General features: G+C 46.5%; 1 protein-coding gene across 2 annotated transcripts in view; it reads left to right on the top strand.

The window, feature by feature from the left end:
• The window catches only part of TRPM8 (transient receptor potential cation channel subfamily M member 8), an 88,481-nt gene extending 61,802 nt beyond the window's left edge, over positions 1-26,679 (top strand). For both annotated transcript variants that reach the window (XM_060151220.1, XM_060151219.1), the window contains exons 20-24: positions 2,235-2,412; positions 11,944-12,134; positions 21,023-21,122; positions 22,200-22,233; positions 26,629-26,679. In XM_060151220.1, the coding sequence (XP_060007203.1) occupies positions 2,235-2,412; positions 11,944-12,134; positions 21,023-21,122; positions 22,200-22,233; positions 26,629-26,679 (554 nt within the window). The remainder of the gene's footprint in view (positions 1-2,234; positions 2,413-11,943; positions 12,135-21,022; positions 21,123-22,199; positions 22,234-26,628) is intronic.
• Positions 26,680-27,038: the final 359 nt, after the last annotated feature.

Genomic DNA, 27,038 nt, shown 5'->3' with positions numbered 1-27,038 from the left:
TACAACAGTGACGGGGTGCTCATTTATTTCAAAAAGTGCAATATTGAAAAATTTTGCACTGCAACCTGGAATTTAAACTTCCAGCATTAGCCTTCTGCCAGCTATCTTTCGGAGGCAGGTTAATGGTGGCAGAGATGGCATGGATTTGGCCACACCCAGTTGACATAAGGAAAGTGTCGGGCATGTGCAAACTGGTGTGCATTTTGGATAAACTGTCTAAAGCATCTCTGTGATGCTGACAGTAGCCTGAGCTTGTCATGTCCTGCCTGCCACGGGAAGCCCACCCCGATGTTTGCCTGGTCCTGTGCTCTTGCTTCTCAGCTCCTCGGTGTCTCCTCAATTAACTCCGTGGCCTCGCGTGGTCCTTCTGGCCTCTTTTGCTGCAGCCTCTTCCAAGACCTTAGAAACAGCTCTTTTCCGTGATCGATGGGAAGGCACCTTGTTGTTATCATTTCCCGTCTGCACGCTGTACTTACCATTTTACATAAAAGGGAGTGTGTGTTGTCCTCACGGCAACCTTACGTGTCCGTGGTTTTAGTCCTGTGAGGGACAGCTCACAGTAACTAACCTAAAGAGCCAGTGGCAGGTGGGGTTCAAATCCCGGTCCAGCCACGTGTGTGCTGTGTGCCCTGGGACGCATCTTGGCGTCTCTGCCTCTCAGTTCCATTGCAGGTAAAAATGGGTGTAGCACCGACAGTTCTGCTGGGCGGACCGGCAGGACTAAACTCAAACTCACATGCTCGGATGAAGGTCTGTAGCCCGGAGCGACTCCCAGAGGGCCAGACACTCACATCCATTGCCTTCTCTGAGATTCCCAGACCCACCTCTCCATCCTCCCTTCCAGACTCAGACCTTCTGCAAGTCCCCATTCTAGGATCTGTCACCACCGGTCGCACAGATGTGCAAAGCAGAAGCCTCGATGTCACGTCCTTGACGCCTCCTGTGACTTCCTCCCCCACCTCCAGTTCATCAGCTAGTTTTGTTGATTTTATCCCCTAAATGTCTTTGAAACCCAGCCACTTGTTACCATCCCCACCACCACTACCCTAAGCCATCCTCATCCCCTTCCCACGTGGCTCTTAGGCAGAACCTCCTCACGTCTCCCTCTGGCTCCTTGCGATCTGTGCTGCAGCCAGAGGGATCCTTGAATAAAGAGAATCTGATGTGTCACAGCTCTGTGTCAAGCAGTCTAACGGCTATCCGTTGCTTTTAGTATAAAGATAAAAATGTTAACATGCTAACGGCACATCCTGTTCTCTCATTTCAACAGACCTTTCCAGTCCCCCTACCACAGGGCCTTTGCACGTGCTGTTCCCTCTCCAGATGCTCTGGGCACCCATCTCTCCCCATTCATTTAGCTGGCTCCTACTCATCCTTCTGTCCTCAGTTCAGAGACGCTTCCTTCCTGTGGAACCGTTCTCAGATGAGGTGCCTCAGTTTGTGCCCACGGAGCACACTGTACGTGTCCTTCTTAGCACTTCTCAGGGGCTGAAATGTTCAACTTGTGTGATCAATCATCTGCCTATTCCTCCAAAGAGGTTGGAAGCTCCCTGAGGGCAAAGACCATGTTTACCTTGCCTTCCTTTTTATCTTCCATCCTAGTGAAGTCCTGGCTCATAGTAGCTGCTCAATAAATACTTAAAAATTTTTTATTGAAGTCTAGTTGATTTACAATGTTGTGTTAGTTTCAGGTGTACAGTAAAGTAAATCAGTTATACGTACGTTCACTCTTTTTTAGATTGGTCATTACGTAGTATTGAGTAGAGTTCTCTGTGCTATACAGTAGGTCCTTATTAGTTAACTATTTTATATATAGTATTGTGTATATGTCAGTCCTAAGGTATCCCCCCATTTCCCCCTGGTAACCAGAAGTTCGTTTTCTACATCTGTGACTTTGTTTCTGTTTTGTAAATAAGTTCATTTGTACCATTATTTTTTGGTTCCACATATAAGCAATATCATATGATATTTGTCTTTCTCTTTTTAACTTACTTCACTCAGTATGACAATCTCTAGGTCCATCCCTATTGCTGCAAATGGCATTATTTCAATGCACTATTATTCAGTCAATAAATGCTTAGTGAGTAGCTGAACGCCTGATTCTGAGGCTTACCCACGACAGAGTGCCTTGGAACAATGCCCAGCACGTTGCATGAGCATCACACCTTTGTGGTGCCTTAGCGCTGCCCCCTCCAGAGGGTCCTCACATCGCCCGTCTGCTGTTGCATCCTCAGGTACCACGTACGACTTCTCCCACTGCACCTTCACGGGGAATGAGTCCAAGCCCCTGTGCGTGGAGCTGGACGAGCACGGCTTGCCCCGCTTCCCCGAGTGGGTCACCATCCCCCTGGTGTGCATCTACATGCTCTCCACCAACATCCTGCTGGTCAACCTGCTGGTCGCCATGTTCGGGTACGTGCTTGGCCACGTGCCGGCGGGGGGTCTGCGCCGGGCCGGGCCCCGTGCCAGGCGGGGCTGGGGGAATCGGGAGTGAGGCAGCAGAGGTCCACCCTCGAGGAGCTTATGATAGAGGTCTTCTGATAGGGGATTGGTGGTCTGGGGCGGGGAGAGGTCTTGAAGGGACTATATTAAGATACAGCGAGTCCTATAAGCTGTAACGTAAGTTTTTGGACCCCAAAGACAGGTGCCTGTAACCCCCTCCAGCAGGTTCGGACTGCACGTTTAGTGTCCATTTAGCAACCTCCCCGGAGCGCCGAGATGCTGGCCTGACAATGACTGTGGCTCAGCTCGGCTCCCAGGTTCTCGTTTTCCGTGGACTCCGTGGGATGGATTCTAGGGCTTAAGGGACTCAGCTTTTAGTTAGCTGCTGCTTTAAAATATTTAGTTTAAGTACAAATCAAGAGAGCAGAGTCAGGAGAGCGACCGTCCTTTGGGGCTCATGTCTAATGAGGTTGGCGTGAGAACACGATGGCGACTGACACATTTTTCTTGCTTTTGATTCTCTGTAATCCATTTAGAAAATCATGTTTATCTTGCCCCTTTGTCTTTCTTAGGAGCGTTTCAAAGAACCCCATGTGGTGGGTACAGTTGGGGATACCTTAATTTTATGCTGTTGATGTGAGGTTATTCTGGGTACATGAATCCTGGCATAGACAGGCAAGCAGTTTAGAAACAAAATACAAATTAAAAAAAATTACTTGTTAAACTTTGGAGTGAAAGAAAAACCATAGTTGAAACCAGAAACTGAGAAACTGTGAAGGACAAGAAAAACACATTTAATTTCGTTAAACAGGATACCTCAGATGAAGTCATGTGATAAATGATAGACTGGGGGCAATGTTTGCCTAAGGTGAACAAAGGCTTCTCATTCTTACTGTAGAAAGAGCTCCTGCAAATCGGTGAGAGAAAGATGAGCCAGTAGAAAATGGGCAGAGGAATGCAATTCAGAGAAATTCAAATGGCCACTAACTGTAGGGGAAGGGGCTCAACCTCATGGGTGGGAAAGGTCAGCTGAAACCAACAACGAGGTGTTGGTTTAGGATCCATCAGGTGAAGAGACATCATAAGAAGTGCTGGAGATGATGCTGGGAAATGGGCACTGCTCTGGGAATGTGAATTGTCTCCCACTTTTGGGAAAGTGATCTGAAAATAGCTATTAAAAAATATGCAAACCTTTGGCCCAACTCCTTCATGTCTGGGAATCTTTCCTGAAGATATCGAGGCAAAAAACATTTATTAGATCATTGTTTGATGCCTATCAATAAAGGGATGGTAAAGCAAAGCATGTCGTATCCATACCATGGAACATTATGCAGCCCTTAAAAAGAAGAGCTGAGATTTATGTTTATTGACTTGGAAGGATGACATTTTGTTAAATATAAGAAGCACAGTGCAGCCTTATATTTATGGCAAAATCTTATTTTCTGACAGTAAAAAACAAGAAATTTTTTAAAGGCAAGTGTATATTTCACTCAACACAATGATCATATATTACTTCCATAATTTAGAAAAAAAGAATCAGAAGATAGTTGACATATAGAGTCCTGAGGGGCACCAGGATTGTAGACGGGGGTCATCTTTCTTTGTCGGTCAGTGGCCTCCCGTTGAGTGAGGCTGGGTGGGGGGACACGTGCCTTTGGGGACATCATTCATCCAAGGGGCTGAGCCATGAGTGGTCATCTGGTCTTCAGGTGTACAGCGATGTCCTCCTCTATACCAGCTTCTACACTGTGGCCATAGTGGTGTTTCTAAAATGTCACTTCTCTGCTTAAAATTCTGGAAGGATTTCAGTATTTCCCCATAGTGTTCAAGGTAAATTTCAGCCTCCTCAGCTTCCTCCAAGGCCATCGACCTGGGCTTTGAAAACACCTTCAGGCTTCACCCCTACTACCTGTCCCTGACAGGCATCCCACCTGTCCATCCCTAAACAGGGTGATCTGTCGTGCCTGACACTTTTGCAAATGTCACCCCTCTGTCGGCATTACCCACTCTACCTTGACCGTCTCCTCCCCGTTCCTCTTGCCCTCTAGGGAGTCCAGCAGCATCCTTCGCCCGAGTGGTCCTCGTGCCCTCCCCACTGTGCATAGAGACCCCGTGGGCCCCCTTCACAGTGGTAGCTTCCTCTTCTTCCAGACCGTAAGCTCCGGAGAGTGGAGATTGTGTCCGTCTCAGCACCTGGCCCTTTCCATGAATGAAAAGAACAGGATTCTTTCTACTTTTAGTTCATTTTTCAGTTTTTGTTAGGGGAATAGCTTCCTGGTCTGTTATTCACCAAGTAGTGTCAATGGTGAATGTCAGACCAGTGAGGGGTTCATCACATAGATGTATAACATCGGTTCTGTGCCAGGTGCCTGGGTCATGGAGATCATGTGGCCCTTTGTCCCACTCAGCCTTAAAGAGGGAATATGCACCCCACCCCACCCCCAACTCCATCACCGCCCCTAAAGTGGGGCCTGGGAAGGACTCAGGAATCCAGACGCCTATACTGCTTACGGGAAGCTGGACCATGTCAGAGGCTGCCAGAGGTCCCCAAGTCTGAGCTTGCAGAGAGAAGTGGCAGAGACGGGTGGTTGTGTATCCACGTGAGGGCAGAGAAGGGAGGACCGGTTCCCAAACCCGAAGCAAGAGTGGGGAGGGAATGAGATGACCTGGGGTCCTATTTTATAGTGATAACCTATCCTGTCAACCTGTACATCGAACATTGGGTAGTCCCTGTAAAAACTGACCATTAATATAATATCTACAAAAATTAAACAGAAGGGCCAACAGCTCCCAATGCGATGGCCTTTGAGCTACACGGATTCAGTAGATCTCAGCAAGCAGAGTGCGTAGAGCTCTCCCGAGTCTGTGTGCTGTGAGCTGTTCACCAAAGCCCTTCTTAAGGACCATGCCAGTTTGTAATTCATTATCCCCATGACAATCATAAAATGCTAGAATTTGGAGCTGAGAGGGACAGGAGTCCGGCCTGCGATTCTCGGGTTGAGGAAGTGGAAGTCGGGCAGCTCAGCGTCTGTGGCCCTGGCCGCACTGCCGTCCGTCTTGCCTGTGTGCACTCGAGGCTTCAACTTGAGTCTCTTCCCTGCGAGGCCCGAGCCGTTGGGCCACACCCCGCTGTTGCCTCATTCAGTGTGTAAGTGTGACCACTGGGGAACTCCCCTTCCCTTGGGGGATCCTTAGATTCATCTTGGGCTAAGGCAGAGGCCCTTTATCTGTTAATACCGGTCTGAGCAGCTGGAGTAGCCCCCTTGCCATCCTTGAGCTGACTCGTCAGGACACTGTTTCTGATGGTTGTGATGGGTATTCCGGGTTCACTCCAAGCCGACAGCTCCGGGCTGTGACCCCCGTCTGGTACCGCATCAGAATATTCATGTGAGAGCTTAACCGTGCACAGTGGCAACCTTTTGAACTGTAACATAAATGTACACTTGGGAATTTTAAAGCAATATTGGAATGCTCTCTAGACGTTATTCAGCAGGGAGAATATATGGGTGTAAACATCTGCGATGATTCCACATTAAAATTATCGATCACAGGCCCTATGTGGCTTATCAGAGGCACAAAGTGATCTTGAGGTCAGTAGATGACTCGGGGTCGTCTTAACATGGAGCTGTTAATGCTTTCAGGCACCGTGTCCTGAAGATAAATTCACCCACGGCATTTCTGCTGGAAAGGACTCATCAGACATGCCCCGTCTAAGATAATTTCTAAGAATAAAATATTTTTTTAATCTTAGGAATAATATATGTTCATTATGAATACGTAGAAAAGCAGACAAAAGAAAATATCTCCTGGTACAGATTAAACGTTCCGGTGACTTCACCAGTCCCAGGCAGGCTACTGAAATGGGATGAAAAGAAGAAAAAGAGAGCAGATAATTGTAACAATAACAATAGCTAATATTGATGCTTTTCTGTGCTAGGCACATCCAGGTGCTTTACATGTGCAGCCTCATTTAATTAGTCATCATTTTTGTGTAGGTGTGGCTTTATGATCATTCATAAATGAGGAGTTGGAGGCAGAGAGAGGTTAAAGGCTCTGCTCTCTGAGCGGGAGATGGGCACATAGACAGTAATATAAGATGATGTGAAAAGATACAGTACGATACGAGCGGCACGAGAAACCTATTCACAAGGGACTCCGGTGCAGAGTCGGGGTTATTAACGGTGACAGATCTTGGGGGTGGGCAGCAGCGAATGGAGGAGACATTTGCTCAGAGGACCCTGTGAGCATTGTTTGGAGAGGGAGAGAAGCAGAGGAGATAAAGCTGTTCTGGGGAGAACTAGAGACTGCGGATGGGGGAAGGTCGGCAGGGGCTGGGTTATGGAGTGTCCCTTATGCCGTGTTAAAGAATGTGGACTTTTCCCTGCAGGTGAAGGGAGATTTCATGGGTCTTTACACAGGCAACGGCACAATCTTAGTTGTGTTACTTTGACAGAAACATGCTCAACAGTTAGCATTTCAAAACCAGTGCAGTGGATTCGCTGGCTGTCTCTTACTGTTAGCGTCGATGTTTTTTTGGTGCTGCAGAGCGCGAGGGGAGCCAGGATGTGCGGAACGTTTTAACGCGCCCGCTGGGGCACTGAGTGGGTGCAAAAAGTCAGGGTCATCAAGGTTCACTGGATACTGCTGCAGTGTCTGGGAAGGAATGGCAGATGGAAAAATATATGAAATCTGTGGAAAGCTTGGAAGAGGGGTTTCCCTGATTGCATTCTAGCTGGCAAGTTTCTCGTATTTCAGTTTCTTCTAAAATTCTGCCGTTGTTTTAACATCTACTTTTCCTTTGTGAATTTTTTGCAGACTTTTCATTCTGTTCTGTTAATCAGTCTTTCTATTTTGGTTTTTACTACCAAATGGCTTTAATTACTGATTTTTCAAAATCATTTTAACATCTGTTGTATGAGTGCCCTTCATTATTCTTACTCAGAACTTCCCTGGCTTTTCTTATATATTTAATCATGTGGAGAGCCTAAGGCTCATCTTCTGCAATCCTTTTTTCTTCCCTCTTCCAAAAAATTTCTTTAATGAATTTTATTGTGATGATGTTAACTTTGTAGAGCCATTTAGGGGAAGCTGACGTCTTTAAAACATGCCAGAAAAAATGGCGTGATTCTCCATTTATTCAAATACGTATAGTTTCCCAGTAAACTTTTATGGCTGTATTCACGTGGATATGGCCGATTTTTTGTTCCATTTTTTTTTCTAGCTATTTGTGGTTGTGAGTGAGATATTTTTCCTATTATGTTTTTTCAATAACTACTTTTTGATATGCAGGAAGGCTATGAAGTATTGTTTACTTATTTTGGAACAAGTCTCCTTACTGAATTCTTTTTTTTTTCCCCCCTCTCTTTTCCTTTTATCATATCATGGAAGTTTCCTCCTGTTTCTTATTTATTAAGCTCCTTCCTTTTTCTTCTTCTTTATTTCTTCTAATCAGACGTGGATGCTGCATGTTGCCAGGAGACTTTCTAGAAACAGTTTAAATGGTATTTGTCTTTTTGATCTGTGATGTATTATGAAAATGATGAATTACATAAATGACCTTAATATGGAGTCATCCATGTGTTCTTTGGTCAGGCACATACTCCTTTAACGTACTGCCGGATTTCATCCACGTACAAGGCTATGTGAATCCTAAACATTTATCTCTTGGTAACATTTTCACCGTCAGTGGGTGTCTGAGAGTTTGTCTCTCCTGCTTCCTCTTCCTCTCGTGCTTATCTGAGGTGCTCAGCTGCTCTTAGGGGACAGAGCTCCCACCAGCTGGGCAGCTGAGGGCACTAGATATCACGGGAGATGTCAAGTCAAAGGAGACCTTGCAGAATTCCTCTCAGGGAAGACACTAGACGGCCAGTGGCTGGCAGGGACAGTGAGAGCCATCAGAGCTGGGTGGGCGAGAGCCTGAACACGAGAGTTGGCCCGTGTGCTGCCCTGGACGTTTGGGTTTGCTGAGCGTGGTGGGGATGTCGTGGCCCCAGAGCTCAGCCTGTCTGCTATAGGAATGGAAAACCATGTGTCAAAAGCATTAAAATTATTTGAGCAGAGCAGTTGGAAGCCTTCCCTGGGGAACCCTCATGTCTTGTTGGCCGAGTCTGGACCTGACTCTAGAGAAAAAGAACAATTTGGAAGGTTTGGGGTTGGATTTCGCCTCCAGGTCACATTTTGCTCATTCCTGCTGCTCTGTGGGGCAGGTGGACGTAAGTAAAAAAACCTCAGCATGGCCAGCCCCGGAAATGTGTTATTTGTGCAAAGTGGCTTTTGGGTATGAATGTCCAGTAATCAGTCAGTTCACCCACACGCCCCCTGGGATGCGGATAAGGGCTTTTACCGTTTGCCCAGGAAAGGAGCGCTGCCCCCTGGATGCACGTGGACCCTGAGGTGCAGAGGAAGCAGAGGTTCCAGCAGGAGGCTGCTTGGAGCCTGCTGGGTTGTCCAGAGGAGCACATGGGGCAGTGAGGGGAGGCGGAGTTCTTCAAAAGGAAGAATGATACAGGGCTTCCCTGGTGGAGCAATGATTGAGAGTCCGCCTGCTGATGCAGGGGACGTGGGTTCGTGCCCCGGTCCAGGAGGATCCCACATGCCACGGAGCGGCTGGGCCCGTGAGCCATGGCCGCTGAGCCTGTGCGTCCGGAGCCTGTGCTCCGCAATGGGAGAGGCCACAACAGTGAGAGGCCCGCGTACTGCAAAAAAAAAAAAAAAAAAAAAAAGAATGATACAAACACCAACCCCTGTTGTGGGCACTGGCCTAAGTGCATTCCAGACCAGGGCTTGGTGGCTTTTTCTGCAGGGGCCAGCCAGGGTCTCGGCTTTGGCCAGATGTGCAGAAAGAAGCAGTGCTCGGCGACCCCGTACCCATCCCTGCCTCTTTGCTCGTGGGCCCTGCAGAACAGGTTGGGTGTTAGATTTGGCCCCTGGGTCACAGTTTACCAATTCCTTTTCTAGATGACCTGGAAGACTTCAGATGTTTTTCACTACCTCTGAGTAACCAGTTAAGCTAAAATGCGAATCTCTTCCCACTAGGACCCTTCATGGCCACAGTGCCACTCGAAGCTCCCAAGGAAGGGAGGGAGAAGACACCTTCCCCAGCTCTAAGCACCTGAGTGTTCCTCCCTTCAACAGGAACTATTGATTCCTTCTGGATAAAACCTCAGCAAACAACATTCGATGCATTAAAATGGATGCAATTTGGGTGTCTGTTGAGTTTTAGGGGGCAGTCAGTAGGATCCACTTTTGGCTAAATACGTAAGATTTTAAGATGCTCCTAGGGGCTCATTTGAATGGTGATACTTGTTCTGGACCAAAGTATGTAGTAAAACGTGATTCCTGGCACGTTCTTTGCCTGGACTTCATTAACCTGGGCGTGCCTGCCGTCCTCTCTTATTGCAGTGACGGAAGCCTGCAGTGTCCTTTGCAGACACAGAATCAGCAGGGACTGGCAAGGACAGATAATGATGCTTGGTATTTGTCTTGGAGCAACCTGACCTACATTTGGAAGAAGCAGCAGGCTCACTGCCAGCTTCAGTTTGCTGCAGTCTCATGCATCACAGTCCTGTCTGCTTTTCAGCCAGAAAATCTACCACATAGAGTTGACACTTGAATCAGTCAAGAAGCAGTTTTACATGCCTAGTAAAGGAGTTTACGTATAGCAGATACTCAACAAACATGCCTAGTAAAGGAGTTTACGTATAGTAGATACTCAACAAACATGAATTCCCTTTGCTTTAAAGACCACACCCAGTTGAAGAGGCACTTTCTGGGAAAGCCTGCCCTGCCCTGCCCCCAGGACCTGGTGTAGAGCTCAGAGGGGTCTGATTCATCAGTAAACGCCAAGATAAGCAGAACCAAGCTTATAAGCAAAGCCACAGCCGTGATCTGTGTAGGCTAGTGTTTTGCTCACGTATATGATCCCCACTTGGCTAAAGATATTTAAGTCTCAGGTTGTCGTGCATTGAGGGGTAAGCGTGAGGTCTCACAATGGATGTATCCCATGTCTCTGCCTGCACGGTTTGGCCTCTGATGTTCTGGCCTCTGATGTGTTTACCCAGAATTTGGAGAATTTAATCCATCTGCAGCCAGGATTTGCTGTTAGGCAATTTTAAGGGTTTTGTTGCTGCTTCTTTGGCTTTTGAAGGAGTGATCTGGTGTTAACGATAGAAGTATCTCAGATGATTGAACTTCAACAAATGGTAAAATGCTTCACAGTTTTCTTTCACTAAGTAGTCCAACCCGATCCTTTTGACATGGAGCACGGCTCAACACATTCACGCTCCACGTCGTGAGGTGGCATCGTGTACTGACAGAGCAAATGGGCACTGGGCTGGATTTCGGGGTCCAGATTTTGGCTTCATCACCTGCCAGTCGGGGGACTCAGACAATTTACCTACCCCTGTTGTGCCTCAGTTTCTTGATCTGTTAATCACAGATGATAATAGCCCTTAACGTTCTACAGAGAGCTGTTTGCAGACTAAATCAGCTAAGACAAGTAGACTGCTTAGAACAGTGTCTGGTATGTAACAAGTGTTAGCTACTCAACAATCTTGGTTTAATGTGTAACAGGTAAGTTAGTGGTATAGTCAGACATTTTCCGGATAAATAGACGTTTTCCTAGTTCTTTGTTACGGGATCCATTTCTCCCTGTGACTTGTGGTTCACATAGTGAGATTGTGTTGTGAGTACAAGTTTGAGCCTCACTGTTTCCACTCACATGTAAGCATTTGCCCAAAATATAAAAGTTAGTCATAAACGTATTTTTTAACGGCAGCTGCATCGTGTAATCACATTGATTGGCCATAACTTGTGATATATTTTCTTAGTGTTGAACGTTTTGGTTGTTCAATGCTGCTGGGTGGAAAGTGGGAGCGGCTATTACTCTGTCTGTGGCAGACACCCATGTGTGATCTCCATTTCTGTATTTTCTTTTCTCGGTATCTCCTTATTCTTAGGTTAGATTTCCAAGAAGGAAAATCAATGGGTCAAATGGATAAATATTTTTAAGGTCCCTGATAAATATTAACGAACTGCTCTCCCAGGTTGTTTATAATTAAGCTCCCACAGTGACGTTGGCAACTTACTCCTCCGAGAGTCGCCACGTTGGGCCTCTGGGTATCGAACACAATAGCAGACTAAGGGAAAAAGGGAACCCTTGAAAGGTCTTGAAACACGCCTCTACCGTGTGGGTGCTTGGCGGATCCTTCAGCCATGCCCTGCCTGCCCCCTCGCAGGCAGGAATCATTTTAAAGTTCATTGAACAGTCTTTTGTGATTAAAAAAAAAAAACCAAAATAACAAAAGTCAGACCCAGTTTTGGCCCAGCATGAACGGAAGGGTGCCTGAGTTGCTCAGGCCCCGATACCACCATAGATTCTTCTCTCCTATGGCAGTGAGAGCTTGGTACCAATATCACCATATTCGGCAATGAAATGGCCAGGCCTATGGAAAGCTAAGGCTTGACCTTCTCTCCCCACCCCCCCCCCCACCCCCCCGCCAGCTACACCGTGGGCACCGTCCAGGAGAACAACGACCAGGTCTGGAAGTTCCAGAGGTACTTCCTGGTGCAGGAATACTGCAACCGTCTCAACGTTCCCTTCCCGTTCGTGGTCTTCGCCTACTTCTACATGGTGGTCAAGAAATGCTTCCGTTGCTGCTGCAAAGAGAGGAGCGCAGAGTCTTCCGCCTGCTGTGAGTGGCTCATCCGTTGTGCTGGGGCTTAAAGGCAGGGCTTCATTCTGGGGAAGCATGTTGGGTCCACATCTCAACAGGAAGGGTTAGTCACAGTTATTTCAGCGCTCACAGGTGTCTGTCTGTAAAGTTCAGGCATCGAGCCCCCCAGTGACTCACTCGAGAGAAAGAGTAGTTTGTTTTTTGAATTTACAGAGCACAATATTAATATTTTAGTAGACTTTACAATACTTAGAGCAGTTGTCCATGCCCACAGGTTTTTTTTTTGTTTTTTCTTTTCTTTTTTTAATGGTAGTGTTATCATAGCTGTTTTATTTTATTTTTTTATTGAAGTATGGTTGATTTACAATGTTGTGTTAATTACTGCTAGACAGCAAAGTGATGCAGTGATACATATATATGCATTGAAAGAGTAGATTAAGAAAGCCTTCTAGATCTGCCAGGACAGCCTTATTCCAGGGGGCTCACTTGTGGATGTACATAATAATGATGTAAGTAGGATGTTCAGCGAGCAGGATTCATGGAGTGCGTCAAAAGCTCTCTGTTGCTTGTGTGACATTTATTCTCTGGGAGATCATAGCTTTTTTTTTTTAACATCTTTATTGGGGTATAATTGCTTTACAATGGTGCGTTAGTTTCTGCTTTATAACAAAGTGAATCAGTTATACATATACATACGTTCCCATATCTCTTCCCTCTTGCGTCTCCCTCCCTCCCACCCCTCCAGGCGGTCACAGAGCACCAAGCCGATATCCCTGTGCCATGCGGCTGCTTCCCACTAGCTCTCTACCTTATGTTTGGTAGTGTATATATGTCCATGCCTCTCTCTCACCCTGTCACAGCGTGAAGTAAGTCAGAAAGAGAAAGACAAATACCGTATGCTAACACATATATATGGAATTTAAGGAAAAAAAATGTCATGAAGAACCTAGGGGTAAGACAGGAATAAAGACACAGACCTACTGGAGAACGGACTTGAGGATATGGGGAGGGGGAAGGGTGAGCTGTGACAGGGCGAGATCTTAGCTTTGATTCCAGCAGGGGTCATGACTTTCCTGGTCGTTCTTAGAGAACTAGAAAAGCTTATGATGACTTTACTTGGTAAAACAGTCTCAATTTAGAAATTAGGACCTGCAGTCCAATAGATTAAGCAGCCCATTCATCGTCATTCAGAGGGGAGACTCCTCTTACGCTGAGGCCGCTCTCAGCAGGTGGAGTTGTCGGGAAGGACGGGCTGCTGGCTTTTCTCTCTTTCTTATTCGCTTCCCTCCCACTCGCTCACCAGCTGCTGTTCCTGACCTTCTCCCGGTTGGAGCACAGGGAGAAGGGAGGGGAAAGAGCAGAAATGCTGTGTAACAGCGGTGGCGCTGCCCTGGGCTGGCTCTGTGCTTCCTGGCCTGGTGCGTGCTTAAAACTGACCCTCTGCTGTGTGGGCGCTTGGCGGGTCCTTCAGCCATGCCCTGCCTGCCCCCTCGCACCAACCACAGCTCCCGGGACTTGGCGATGCTCTCTCTGGGGGCCGCTGCCCCACAGGAGCCTCTGGTTTCCAGGGGTGCACTCTGCACAGACTCTCCCTGCTGGGGACTGTGGAGTTTGTTCTCCCTCTCACGTGGTCACCCAGCTCCTCAGCCCCGACAAACTCCGGGCAGACGGATCCCCACCTAGCCCCTCTCCTTGCCCCTGCCATGGGAGCCGGAATCTCTGACCCCTGACCCTCAGTCACACCTGGGTCCCCATCGTTTTGGCTGCAGGGAGCACACATCTGGCTCTCTTCCCCACGATCCGAGGTGTACTTAACGCCCCTTCCTGGAGCCACTGAGCTGCACAGATCTCCCTCACCCACAAACTTGTTTCAACCAAATTCAGCACAAGGGAGGGAGAGGCCTATTTTCATTCATCTGGATGTCTGGATGCAAAGGAAAAGATGGAAAGGGCACCACTGGCTTGTACACTTTGTCTTCTAGCCTCAGACTTAAGCTGGGGACTCCATCTCCCGGTGGGTGGATAGGCGTGCAGCCATAGGACTGACGTCTGCACAGCGACGGGGCCCAGGCACTTTGGGGTCCACACAGTTCTTTTCATTTCTTTTAAAAATCAGAAGAAAAAGAAAGAACTTTTAGGTGACAGAAAACCTATTGGTATAGACTTGTCCTTATACCAACCCAGTCATATATCTTTTTCATATTTTCTTGATCCAGGAAGGGGCCCACAATGGCAAAAGTGCCGAGGGCCTAGGGTGGCTGACTTGTCCCGGTTTGCCCAGAATGTCCCTGTCTTAGCGCTGAGCGTCCTGCATTCTGTATGTCTATTAGGGTGACCGACTTGTCTCAGTTTGCCGGGGACCATCCCTATTGTAAAACTACAAGTCCTGCATCTCAGGAACCCTGTCAGTTCAGGGGCTGCTGGTCACCCAGCAGTGTCCCCGTGTGCTGACTAGGGAGGCAGAGTTAGTGACGCCGGTTGGACCCAGCCCTGGTACCTGCGGGATTTCCATACCCAGTCCCATTCTTGAGAAAAACAAGTAGATCTGAGTCTCTAAGCAGATCTGTTGTGTCTTATTGTGAAACAACCCTTTGAAATCTGGTTCCCTAAAACTACCACTGTTTATCTGCCCCTGACTCCATGGGTCAGTCCTGGGCTGGTCTCTGCCCCTTGTGGTGTCTGGCTGTTGGCAGGTAGGCTATGGGCTGGCGGGTCCCAGTGTCCACGTGTGCTCACATGTGTGGGGTTGGCTGGGCTGTCATCAGGGAGCCTCAGTCTCCTCCAGCTCAGGCTCCCACAGTTGGAGCCTAGACTCCCACAAAAAGCAGAAGCTGCATAGCCTCTGAGGCCCTGGGCTCAGAAAGTCAGATGACATCACTTCTGCCACGTTCTATTGGTCAAAGCAAGTCACAGGCCCACCCACCTCAAGGGAGAGCAGCCTACACACGGGGTGGGCAGAATCTGTGGCCCTGTTTTGCCGTTTATCACACCAGGCATCCCCTGAACAAGCTGGATGAGCTGCTCTCTGGAGAGTGCCCTCCCCCCACAAGCCCCCGCCCCCCGCCCCCGCCCCCGCCCTGCCCCGCTCCCACACTGGCCTATCGAGAGAAAGCAAGGTTCTCACCGCCCTCCCCACCCAGGCATCACAGCTGAGCTGAGTCCTTGCCACTGGGGGCGGTGTGCATGCGGGCTTCTCTCTCATTAACTCACCTGACATGTTAAACCTAGATCTGACACACTAGAAATGAAAACATGTCTCAGTCCAGAATTATCTTTGATGCCTCGAACAGTATAGAATAAAAATTTCTCAGCTATAATGGCTATAACTGCATTCACCATAGGGAAATGCTCGATACCTAGGCTCACCCTATGTACGTCTACAGCCCTATTTGCTGTGCTTTTCCGGAGCCTCAAAAGCGTAGACAGCTGAGCGTGGACCTTTAAGAAACAGCTTCTTGATTGTTCTCAGTCCTTTGCTGCTTTTTCTTTGCCACTTTCTAAAATGATATAGTTTCATGAGCAATTGGAATATCTGCTGTGTTTTCCTTCCTTGAAACAACCTTTCCTGAGCACTTCCTTTCCGAGCAGGATCTGTGATAGATGCGGATGGCCTAGAAAAGTACCAGCTTGGTTCCAGAAAATGACCTCCAGCAACGGGGATAGAAGTGGGTGCCTCAGTGTTTATGAACTATCCAGTTAGTCTGATCACTTAGATTCTAGACAACCACCAAGAACCAATGAAAACATTCTCATGAAATGTCTAAATAGAGTGATAGAAAAGGAAAATCGCTGAGTTCTTATAAATTCCAAAAGCAAGAGCCTACCAACCTCATTTCCTGCCACCGTTGTCTTTGGAAGAGTTTTGTAAAACCCACCCCACATTTTCTGCAGATCTGGGTTTAAAAACGGAGGGAGTGCAGGGATGGATGGATACGGTGCATGGGAAAGACAAGCAAAGCGTGAAGAGGGGCCTTCCCTACCTGTGCACATGAACGAGAAATAACTGTACAAGTATTACAGGAGGCGTTCATTTCTTTACACACACCTACTCTCAGTTCTGTGAAAGGGGCCTGGGGATCATTAATTCAACAAATACGCCTCAGGCGCCCACCATGCGGCAGCCAGGCACTGTGGAAATGGGCTAACCTTGCCCTCAAACAGGGCTCATAATCTCAGGAGAAGAAAGAAAACGAGAAAGCCTTAATAGAGAAGTGTAGGAAGCATGAATTTAGAGAATGTGCAGGGTGCCATGATAGCCACATTGTGGACATTTACACCCCAGACTAGAGTGAGTCAGGGGAGACTTCCTGGAGGAAGGGGATATTGAAACTGAGACCTAAGAGGCTGAGTTGGAATTAGCCAGGCAAAGGCGAAGATGCTGGGAGGGGCCCAGAGAGTGAGGAGCGGTCAGAGAGAAAAGTTACAGAGGTCAGAGGACAGGTGGGAGGGGTCCAGGGGGCCAAGGGTTGCAAGGAGACTAATGAAAGACCCTGGTCCGTGTCCCACAGCCAGATTCTAGCCCCACACAGTCTCCTGCCTCCCGTCCTCTGCCTGCTGTGTCACAGTGTACATCCTGAGTCCCAGGGGAAGGAAAAAATGCAGACAGAAGACACGATAGTGCAAGAAATGGTCACATAAATCGTGAAACACCCTCTTGCTGATTGAACTTATTTCCCTCAAAATGGAAGTGAACGAAGAAACTCCCAGGGCCAAGCAGCAGACACCCTCAGCTCACTATGTAAAATGATGCTTCTCAGCTCCTGACGTTCGTTCTCCTGACTCGGGGAAGAGCAGTCAGTTTAGGGTTTGGAGAGTGGGGCAGGATCTTGAGATGTGTCCCCCGAATGGATCACTATGGGTAAAAAGAAAAGTCTCTGTTAAATAGCAAAAAACTGGGTGTTGGGGGCAATTTGGGGAAGGGAGAATCTAAGGGAGAATCCAGTACAAACAATGAAAGGAACACCATTGGGCTGGTCTTGTCTCCAGTTTACTGAATTTTCGGATGCGTTAGAGCTTGTCTGCTTTGTCTGTGTCTTATTCCTACTGTTTACTGTGCTGTGTCTCCCTGGGGCTGCTGGCTGTGCGTTTATGTGTTGCCCTCTGGTCTTTTCTTTATTGCACCTGATAAAATGGTCAATGACTACCATCATGGGATTCACGTTCTGTATTGGGCCAATCATTCCTGTCCCTTTAGTGTATCCCCGATATTTTGATGATTCAGAAAGTAAAAAATACGAACTTTACTAACCTAGACATGATAATTGATGGAACTTGCCAAGAACCATCATTTTTTGTGGGATTCCTTAACTACACAGAAAAATGGAGGAGAGATACTCAGGAATATGACCTTAAATATTAGTCATAACTTACTTCTGTGTTATCCCTGGAGCCATGATCTCCTAAAGTCTGGCTTTCAGAATGTAAATGTACCAACGACCCCCATCTCGTGTCACAGTTTAAAGAATCCTCATCGTCGACTCTTTTAACAGCATTATTTCAAGACGTTAAATGGCAGTTTGGGGAATGTCATTAGCTATCACACATATGTAAATGCCTTTCCTAATGAAGAAAGGTGTTTTGACAATTTGGATAAGTTGCTGTCTTTCCCCTCATCATTTTGCCATGGAGGACAAAGTGAGTCATTTCTAACGAAAAGAATGAAAAGTCTTTATATCTGGGATGGGAACTGAAAGTTGAGACCTGGAATTGGTACTCAAAGACCACACCCAAAGATCAGAGGTGCGTAATGAAGTGTCTCAGAACTATCTTTGAGTCCGTTTTGAAGTCATGTCATGGATGAGTGTCTGCAGAACCTGAGGGAGAGCTCAGGGGACCAATCCATGCCACAGATTTGGAGACAAATGCAAAGGAAATTTAGGAAGTGTATTGCTGACTAGAGGCTCCGGCAAAAAGTTTCATACTTCTTCCTGAATCGTTCCAGAGAACAAAAACAAATGATGGATAAAAGTTGTGGGGAGGAAGATTTGACGCAATATAAAGGCAAAGCAATGTCTAACCATTAGTGCTATCTGGAAATGACGTGACACCCTGTGAGGTAGTGAATTCCCTATCACTAGTGGGATTCCAGTTGGGGGTGGGCAGGTAGAGGGGCCGTATGGGATGAAGGTCCACTCGCCAGAGTTACATTGTGTTCAGCCCAGGATCAATGGAACCAGGAAACTCGGTGTTATAGGTAAGGACGAATCAGTCCTCCAGATTCAGGATGGGTTGAGAAGGCAGAACGAAATGCATTACGTTCCCCCCAAACTTATTTAACGGTTAAGTACAAGAAAGAACATAAAAATGAAAACAAATCCCCCAACCTGGCCAGCAAGTGGACAAGAGCTTCAACTAGAGAAAGCAAACAGGTCAGAAATGAGCTGTGTTAATCTGCACCTGTGTCCCTGATAGGCCCCTGGGAAAGTGATGCTCTCACAACAATCGGAGAAACAGACAGTGAGCCATGGATGTTCTCTTCTAACAGTTCTTAGTCTCAGGAAGGAATGAAGAAATAGGGAGAACGGGAGACCACAGGACAGGATCCTTTAGACTTCTGGGGGGACCTGGTCACTGCCTGCTCATTTGTTTCTCCTTAGGGATGCCTAATTCCGGAACCACAGCATCCTGTGGTTGTCGAATCTCCTCACGGTGATTCATTTCCTACCTTTACTTTGCATTTGCCTCCAGTGATAGGACAATCATGGGGTTTAAGCTTAAAATTGCTCTTCTTTAGAGGAAAATGCAAGATTTTTCAAATAACTTTCAGAAAAGGTAGAATCCAAACTTCCATTTTTGGTACTTTCTTGGTGACATCTTCAAGTAATGGTAAAAAATATGCTACCCAGTCATTGCATTTTTATAAAATTTGCTGTTTTTCATGATTGAAGAAGTAATCCAAGCTCATTTATAAAATGTTCAAAAAACACAGAAAAGCACAGTTAAGAAAGAGCAAAGAGCAGATGTAACCCACCATCCAGAGATAGATATTGATAACGTATCGGTATTCATTCTATTATTCTTGTGTGGGTGTATGATAATTAGATTGCTCTGTGCGTACACATTCAAAATCTAATTTGTTCATTTGACTAATAATCTCCCAGAGAACATCTCCCATAGCCATAAATATACATCTTTATAACAATTTTTAACTGTGGAATATTCCAGCCTATGGGTATACCATACCCAATTTAACCAACCCCTTGTTAAACACGTGGATTGTTTCTCCTCTTTTGTTACTATATAACACTATGAGAAACAGTTTTATGTATTCATTTTTGAGCATATCAGTGATATTTTCCTTTGAGTTCTTTCTAGAAGAGAAATTTCTAGATACAGTGTATGTACTTTTGATATGTCTGCCCCCCTTCCCATCCCTCATTCCCTGAGGCCGTAACAATTTACAGATTTTCCCATTATGTGGGAAACCTGTTTGCTTCCATCTTCTCCAACAGAGAGTACAGTCATTATTTTAGCCTCTGCTAATTTTCCGGTTTGGTTGTGACAGTGCTACGTCATCGTTTCAATCAGCATTTCCTTGACGGTGAGAGAGGCTGGACATTTGGTCATTGGTCATTCTTCCCCTTTAGCCACCTGAATTCAGGAGCACCTGTCCTTTCCATTGATTATTAAGTACTCCTATCAGGCTTCTACATACATTTAGTTTGAGGAAAAGACACTGGAGATGACTTTGCTAGGAAAAATCCACTTGAAAGAAATTCCGTTAGGAATTATTTTCTAAAGTGAATAACCACCGTTTAAAAATAAATCTTTATTTGCTATATAGGAGTTGCTTCCATCCTGCCACTTCTGTATGTCTTTGACTCCCAATTAATTCTTTTTATGTCTAGGAAGATCTTAAAACAGTTCCTAAACTCTAACATGTAGATGAACACATTGAAAAGTAAACACGAGATACATTTATTCCAAGTGGACACTTGCATGAACGTATGTGCTTTTCTTTCCCCGTGAATTCATGTGGAGGACTGCTGTCCATTGCACTAGTACCTGAAACACAGGTGACAGGTTGATTTGTTCCTTTGTTTGCTTGCCATCTGAAAGGTTGAGACACTGTAAAAAAAAAAAAAAAAATTGAACTAAAAATCTTGCTGGAACATTCCCCAGGCTAATTTTGCAGCACACCTGGCTTAGGTGAGAGGAAAAAACTAAACATCAGAATTAGCCTTGAGGTCTACACCCAGACTGCCTATTTCAAGAGGGTAGGAATGAGGTCCAGGGATGATTTTCCTCTCCTCCAAACTTTCTACCCCCGTGTTAGGTTGAGAATAGACAATCCATCAGTAATTATCCACCTGAATGATCAGAGTAGTAGTAGTTTTTTTTTTGCGGTACGCGGGCCTCTTGTTGCTGTGGCCTCTCCCGTTGCGGAGCACAGGCTCCGGACGCGCAGGCTCAGCGGCCATGGCTCACGGGCCCAGCCGCTCCGCGGCATGTGGGATCTTCCCGGACCGGGGCACGAACCCGTGTCCCCTGCATCGGCAGGCGGACTCTCAACCACTGCGCCACCAGGGAAGCCCCCAGAGTAGTATTTTGATGTCATCAAAAAGGAACAGGAACACGTAAGAAATGTGAGAACCAAATTCACTAGGGAAGTGATTTTGTTGAGTCACAAGACACACAGACCGGCTGTGGATGGATCTCTGGTTGCAGTGAAGATTGCGTTCCTATTTCATGCAAGCTCCCATTCTTCACTGTTGCCAAGACCTTCATTGATATTCCATGGGTCTGCTGCTCTCACTAGTAAGTAGCATTAGTCATATCAGCCTGTGCAGGACAGATCTAATTCTCTTGGTTCCAGGGCATGGCAGAATGCCTAGCAGGTATCGATTCAGGAGGGAAAGGGGGCAAAGGAAGCAATCTGAATGTTTTTCTTTGTCTCATTATTCAAGGTTTCAAGAATGAAGACAACATGACTCTGGCATGGGAGGGTGTCATGAAAGAAAATTACCTTGTCAAGATCAACACGAAAGCCCACGACACATCAGAGGAGTATGTCAGTCATTTATTCCTGCTCTGCGAGCCTCCCCTTGTGTACAGAAGCTGGCAGAACACAGGCAGCTTCTTTGAGCAAACTCTGTAAAGAGAATTTGCGGCAGAGAGGAATGGCACCAAAAGGATGTGGCTCAGGCAACTGAAGGTGACACACACAAAAGGGTGTGTCAGCCTTTCAAGAAGGGCAAAAACCACCCACCTGCCATCTGATTGTCCTTCTGATTGAAGGGCAGGGCTGTGGGACCAGGTGACAAGAGCGTGGGTCCCTATGCCACTGCTGCAGAGGTGGATTCTAGGAAGACCCAAGGATTGTGGGGAACAGAAGTTACCTTGCAGGGTCTGCACGTGTATCCCTGTGAGGAAGAAGCAAGCGATTAGAAGACGGCCAAACCCTTTGGTTGATCTCTTACAGACAGTTGCCCCTGAGAAGTTCTGAACGCCCTTTATGAGTCGCATGGCGTTGTTGTAAACATCCCATAGAACTAGCTAATTCACTGTCTCCCTAGATGGTCCATGAGGAATGTGGGATGCAGGGCATCCTGGAGCGTGCCCTTCGTGTTTAAAGTGGGGTAACAGGGTTAATGGTCAGAAGTCACTCTTACAGAGAGCTCCAAACACAGCTCAGAATTCAGTCTAACAAAGAAAGCGTAAACATAAGAACAACTAATCCCTTTGTTAGGTTCAACACAGCTATTGGGAGCAGGGGATGTGAGGCATGCTTTTTCTCTTTGAGTAGCAAAGCAGATGCCCTCCATTCTCCTCCATCCCTAGACGTGGAGAGCTTAGTTTTGAAAGGAAGGGACGGACCTTACAGGTCATCTTCCACTGCCCCATCAACAAAGGTAGCATCTATTTGCTGTCCTTCCATCTGGGGTGAGAGTGGGATTCTGCTTCGCTTGGGTATTAGGAAGAAAGTAAAAGCGGTAAAAGCAGGTGACGTTGATTTAGTTGAAGATGAAAATGAACTGTATTTTATGCTTTAAAAGACTGCGAAATGGAGCCTAATAACCCGTTTTGTTTCTCTCTCTCTCTCTCTCTGTTCTTGCGCTCTCTTTTTTTTTAACTTCCTTGAAGAATGAGGCATCGTTTTAGACAGCTGGATACAAAGGTATAGTTCTGTTTATAGTTTGGGAATTATTTTTTTAAATCTCCATTATCTTTGAGCTTTCAGCTAGAGGCCAGTGACAAAAATAGATGAAGTTAATTGTTTAAAAAAAAATGGATGTGACCCTGTTCTATACTCAGCTTTCTTTATTTACTGCCCAAAGTCGGGGTGGTGGAATGGAATTGCTTCTCCGATGCTCCCAGCCCGCACGGGAATAGTCCCACAATCCCATTTCCACGACTGTCTCTGTCTACCCTAGGACCCCTTCTTTTTCTGTCAGGTGTAAGATGCTTGCAGGGAGTACCAGAAAGGCTCAGAAAAGCAGGTTGGGAGCCTAGAGACCCTATGCCAGTCTTTGCTGCCACTCTAATTTGTCATCCACTTCATTTGAATTGCGACTGCGAGAATACACACGTGAGTTAGACGTAGAGAGAGTATGCCCACCTCCACCCTGAGCTGGGTAGCTGGAAATTAGGATTTGGTTCAGCAGAAATGACAATCGATTCATAAATGTCGGCTCCCTGTTAGGGCCTGAGGAGGAGGTGATATCCATGGCATTTTGGGGATGGCATCCTGGGTGACAGAGTCACATACCCTCCCCAGGGCTGTGCAGTTCCACGGCTTGACGATACGCCATCAGGGGTGGCAGGGTCTCCAGCACCCGATTCCTTGCCTATAGTAGGGCCTCAAGGAACACTGAATAAATGAACAAAAGGTGCTCTTCTCAGAGCTCTAAGATGATCATGTATTCGGTTCACAATTTCTCGTGTATGTATTTACGTGTTAGTTACCAGCAGCATTTAAAAGATCTGAGCCGTGTTGCCATGGGCCTCCCTTCCTGAACTCTGGCGTCGTGCAGGGCGGTGGACTGCAGCCTGGTACCTTCCTACTCACCCCCCACCCGCCCCGCCTTCCCTCTTCTCTTCCCTCCTCCCCTTGCCTCCCCTGGAGCTGGTTGCTCCATATATAGGACTCAACCACTCAGGGTGACGGTACGTTCTGTGCTGACAGTCGAATGTTTCCATCACAGTTTGCTTTAGTTCCCTATTGCTGTGCAACAAACAACCCCACATTTTAAAAATTTTATTATTATTTTTTTTTTTTGCGGTATGCGGGCCTCTCACTGTTGTGGCCTCTCCCGTTGCGGAGCACAGGCTCTGGACGCGCAGGCTCAGCGGCCATGGCTCACGGGCCCAGCCGCTCCGCGGCATGTGGGATCTTCCCAGACCGGGGCACGAACCCGTGTCCCCTGCATCGGCAGGCGCACTCTCAACCACTGCGCCACCAGGGAAGCCCCTACAACCCCATGTTTTAGTGGCTTCAAACAACCACTTTATTTCACTCTTGCTTTTCTGGGTCAGGGGTTTCGGAAGGGCTCAGCTGGGCAGTTCTTCTGCTTCAGGTGGTCTCAGCTGGGTTTACGGGGCTGGATTCAGCTGGCGGTGAGGCCAGGATCTGGCACCTCAGTGGTCCTCCTCATGGCCTCTCTCTTCCACGTGATCTCTGATCCATGAGGCTTGGGGGTCTCGGGGCAGTTCCCCTTTTTCCATAGGGACTGGCTTCCAAGCGTGAAGAAGCAGAAGCCACCAGTGCTTCTAAAGGCAAGACCTGGACCTGGCATGACAGCACGTCCACCAGCATCTATTGATTAAAGCAGCCCCAGGCTGGCTGGGATCCAGGTGGGGGAGCAGTAGACTCTCCCTGTTCACGTTCCACCTCTTGGTGTGGGAGTGACACGTGGACAGGGAGAAACGTGGCAGCCATCTTTGGAGACACGCCATCACACGGGAGTATATCTTGTTACGGCTGCTCTCCTGATGTACTGGTACTGATTTTTAATTGAGGGGCTGGGAAGACTCCTGTGTTCTTAGAGTTGAGTATCTGGACATAAACAATCATGCCAGGATGTATATCATGATTATAATCAGTGAAGAAGGGAAAGAAAAATGCTGGATATTTTTAAAAATTTAAAAAATGTTAGAATGCATGAAAGGAAGCATAGGGGATAGTATTCTAACACTGAGTATGTATATTAGATGACTATAATATGTAATATAGAATAAATATAAAGCCTTATAGGATTATTCACTTTCTCTACATCATATATTTATATTTAAATATATTGTCTGCTGCATCGGTACCTAAGCTACACAGCTCGTAATACTTATTGAGCACCTGCCATATGCCATGCATTGGGCTAAGTGCTGTGAAAGCAGACATGGGCCCCACATTTCATGAATGGACCCCTTGTTAAGTGGTTTGGGGGTAGGAGCATTTTCCAGCTGAATTATGTAGGATTCAATAGCGGTAACCCTTTTCTTAGCCATATCAGGCATATGTCCCAGACTGCCCGTGTCTGCATTACCGGGGAGCAAGGTCGGCAGCTGGGAAGGCCCTAAGTCCAGAGATGCATGGAATGTTCTGGGCAGCTGGAGAGAGATGGCGTGGACCAGGGGAACACCGAGTAGGAAGGAAGGGGGAGGCTGGGTCGTCCTTGGCAGGAATTTGCTGGCCTCTTTAGGGCTGGATTTTATTCCCGTGCAGCGCAAGCCTCTTGGGGACACACCTGGGAACATTCCTTTCAAAGATCCCTCTGAGCGGTCGGAGTGGCCACATAAGAGGGGCTTAACAGTTTGGTTTGGGGAATAGAGGTGCCAGGGACTTGTCTAAGTGTGTGTGTAGAGAGAACAGTCTATTTTTGTTTGTTGTGTTGAGTCGTTTTACTTGTGGGTTCACTAAGGTGGCTTTGGAGGGAGCCGATGGAAAGTACACTTGGGGCTGGGCTCAAGCTTCTGCAAGACTTGCCGCTGCCCCTGCTCTGGGTCACGCAGGACATAGGCAGGATGGCAGCAAGGGGATGGGGCAGGGCGGAGCCTGGGTCGGAGGTCAGCCAGAGATCCAGGAACTGGGGCAGCTGAACTGACTCCCAGGGGCCAGGGAGGCCTCCCAGCCAATGCGTGTCTGGGTGCGGCGGGGCGACCCTCTGGTGGGGACAGTGGACCTGAGCATGACGGTTGTGGGCATGGTGCCGAGGGTGTCACAGATGACTGGAGTCCCAGTTGGTGGCTGTCCACACACACGTGTGAGCCAGGGCTCTGTGGGGTCCTCAGAGGAGTGCCTGTGGGTCCAGCCCCCTCTGCATCTCCCTGTCTGTGGAGCTCCACCCCTTTGTTGGTTCCTGCAAGAAGTCCACCTACACCATGCCTTTTGCAGGTTTTAGTTGAATTTGGGCAGATCCCAGGGAAACCTCAAACCCACACAACACTGAGACATGGGCCACCACCCACAGGATTTCACTGCCTCTCTCCCTGCTTCTCTCCTGCTCCCCTGCCCTCTCTCCCCTTTTTATCCCCTCCCCCTTCCTCTACCCCTTCTCTTCTGAACAACAAAAAGTCTCTCCTTTCTATCCAAGGAGAATTTTAGGGTTGGCCACTTGTTTCTGGAGCAAGCTCTTGGTGTCTTAAATCCTACTAAATGTCACACTAAAGTCCTTTAACTGTCAACCAATACAGAAATCTCTCCAAAGCCCCTCCAGTGAAAAAAAATTTCTCCGTCTCATTCTTACACCAGAAAACAAAGTTATTCACATTGACCTTAAGTCTGTAAGTAGGAATCTTACTATGCCTTCTTTATTTTAGGCAGCCATTAGCCCTTATGGTTTCTTTTTGTCCTTTTTAAAGGAAGAGTTAAATGAAGAGGTTAATACTGGAAATAAGCCTAAGTTAAATAGAAAGTTTTCCTTGAGTGAGTGATATAGCAAGTTGAAACCAATCATACAGAGATTGTGTTATGTCTACAGCTTTTATTAAGTGTAAAAGTATAGCTTGTAATTTAAAGTCATCTTCATGCATCTTGTGTAAAAACTTGTGAAATATGCATGTATTGAAAATAATTTTATCATGCTTTTTACTTAAATTGTTTTGCTTCTTATACTGTTTGTGTGTGTGTGTGTGTGTGTGTGTGTGAGGGGAGACACTTTATTTGCAAAAACTTGATTAGTATTGTATCACGTTATTTTCATTATATTATACTTTTATCAAAGCAAAACTTTATTGGTACCTTATAACTTTATTAGTTACATGTAACATTTTTATTTCTATATATTACTTCTCTGTGTTGTAATCTATCCTTTCTATGTAGGAATCACTAGTGATTTTTATTTGAGTAAAGCTAATCCTAATTGGTGCTAATGATTATTTTCTTGTGATATGATTTCAGAAAGTTAGTAATGGACAGAGTCTGAAATATCACCTGGAGCCTGCCATACTCCAGGCATGAACCGTACTTCCTATTTTATATATAGCACATCTATTTCATAGAAAAGCCATAGAGTCATAATTTAAAATTTAAAGTTGGAAAATTGATCTTAAGACCAGTTTTATTTTTTCCCCTTTCAAGCTTAATGACCTCAAGGGTCTTCTGAAAGAGATTGCTAATAAAATCAAATAAAATTGCATGGACTCTAATGGAGAAAAATCTAATTCTAGCAAGGTAAGTAATTTTAATGGCTTTTTTTTTTTGCTCTGAAAATTTACGTATTTTAAGACTAATTCAAAAATCATGATATTTTCTCAGTTACTTTCACATATGATCAGATTTGAAAATAAGGCATGGTGTAAAAAATTCGAACAGTATAGGTATATAGAAAAGAACAGGTAGAAGCCGCCCTCACATTACTTTCCCTGTCTGCTCCCCGGCCTGAGGTTAACACTGCTGGCAGTAGGTTACAGTATCCTTTTGGATCTTTAAAAAAAAACAAAACAAAAAACAAACTTCCAAACTATACAGCTATTTTGGCATTGATTGGA

This window comes from Lagenorhynchus albirostris, chromosome 6 (genome assembly GCF_949774975.1).
Source record: "Lagenorhynchus albirostris chromosome 6, mLagAlb1.1, whole genome shotgun sequence".
NCBI lineage: Eukaryota > Metazoa > Chordata > Mammalia > Artiodactyla > Delphinidae > Lagenorhynchus > Lagenorhynchus albirostris.
The sequence above is the reverse complement of the archived record's forward strand: the minus strand, read 5'-3'. Positions and strand labels throughout refer to the sequence as shown.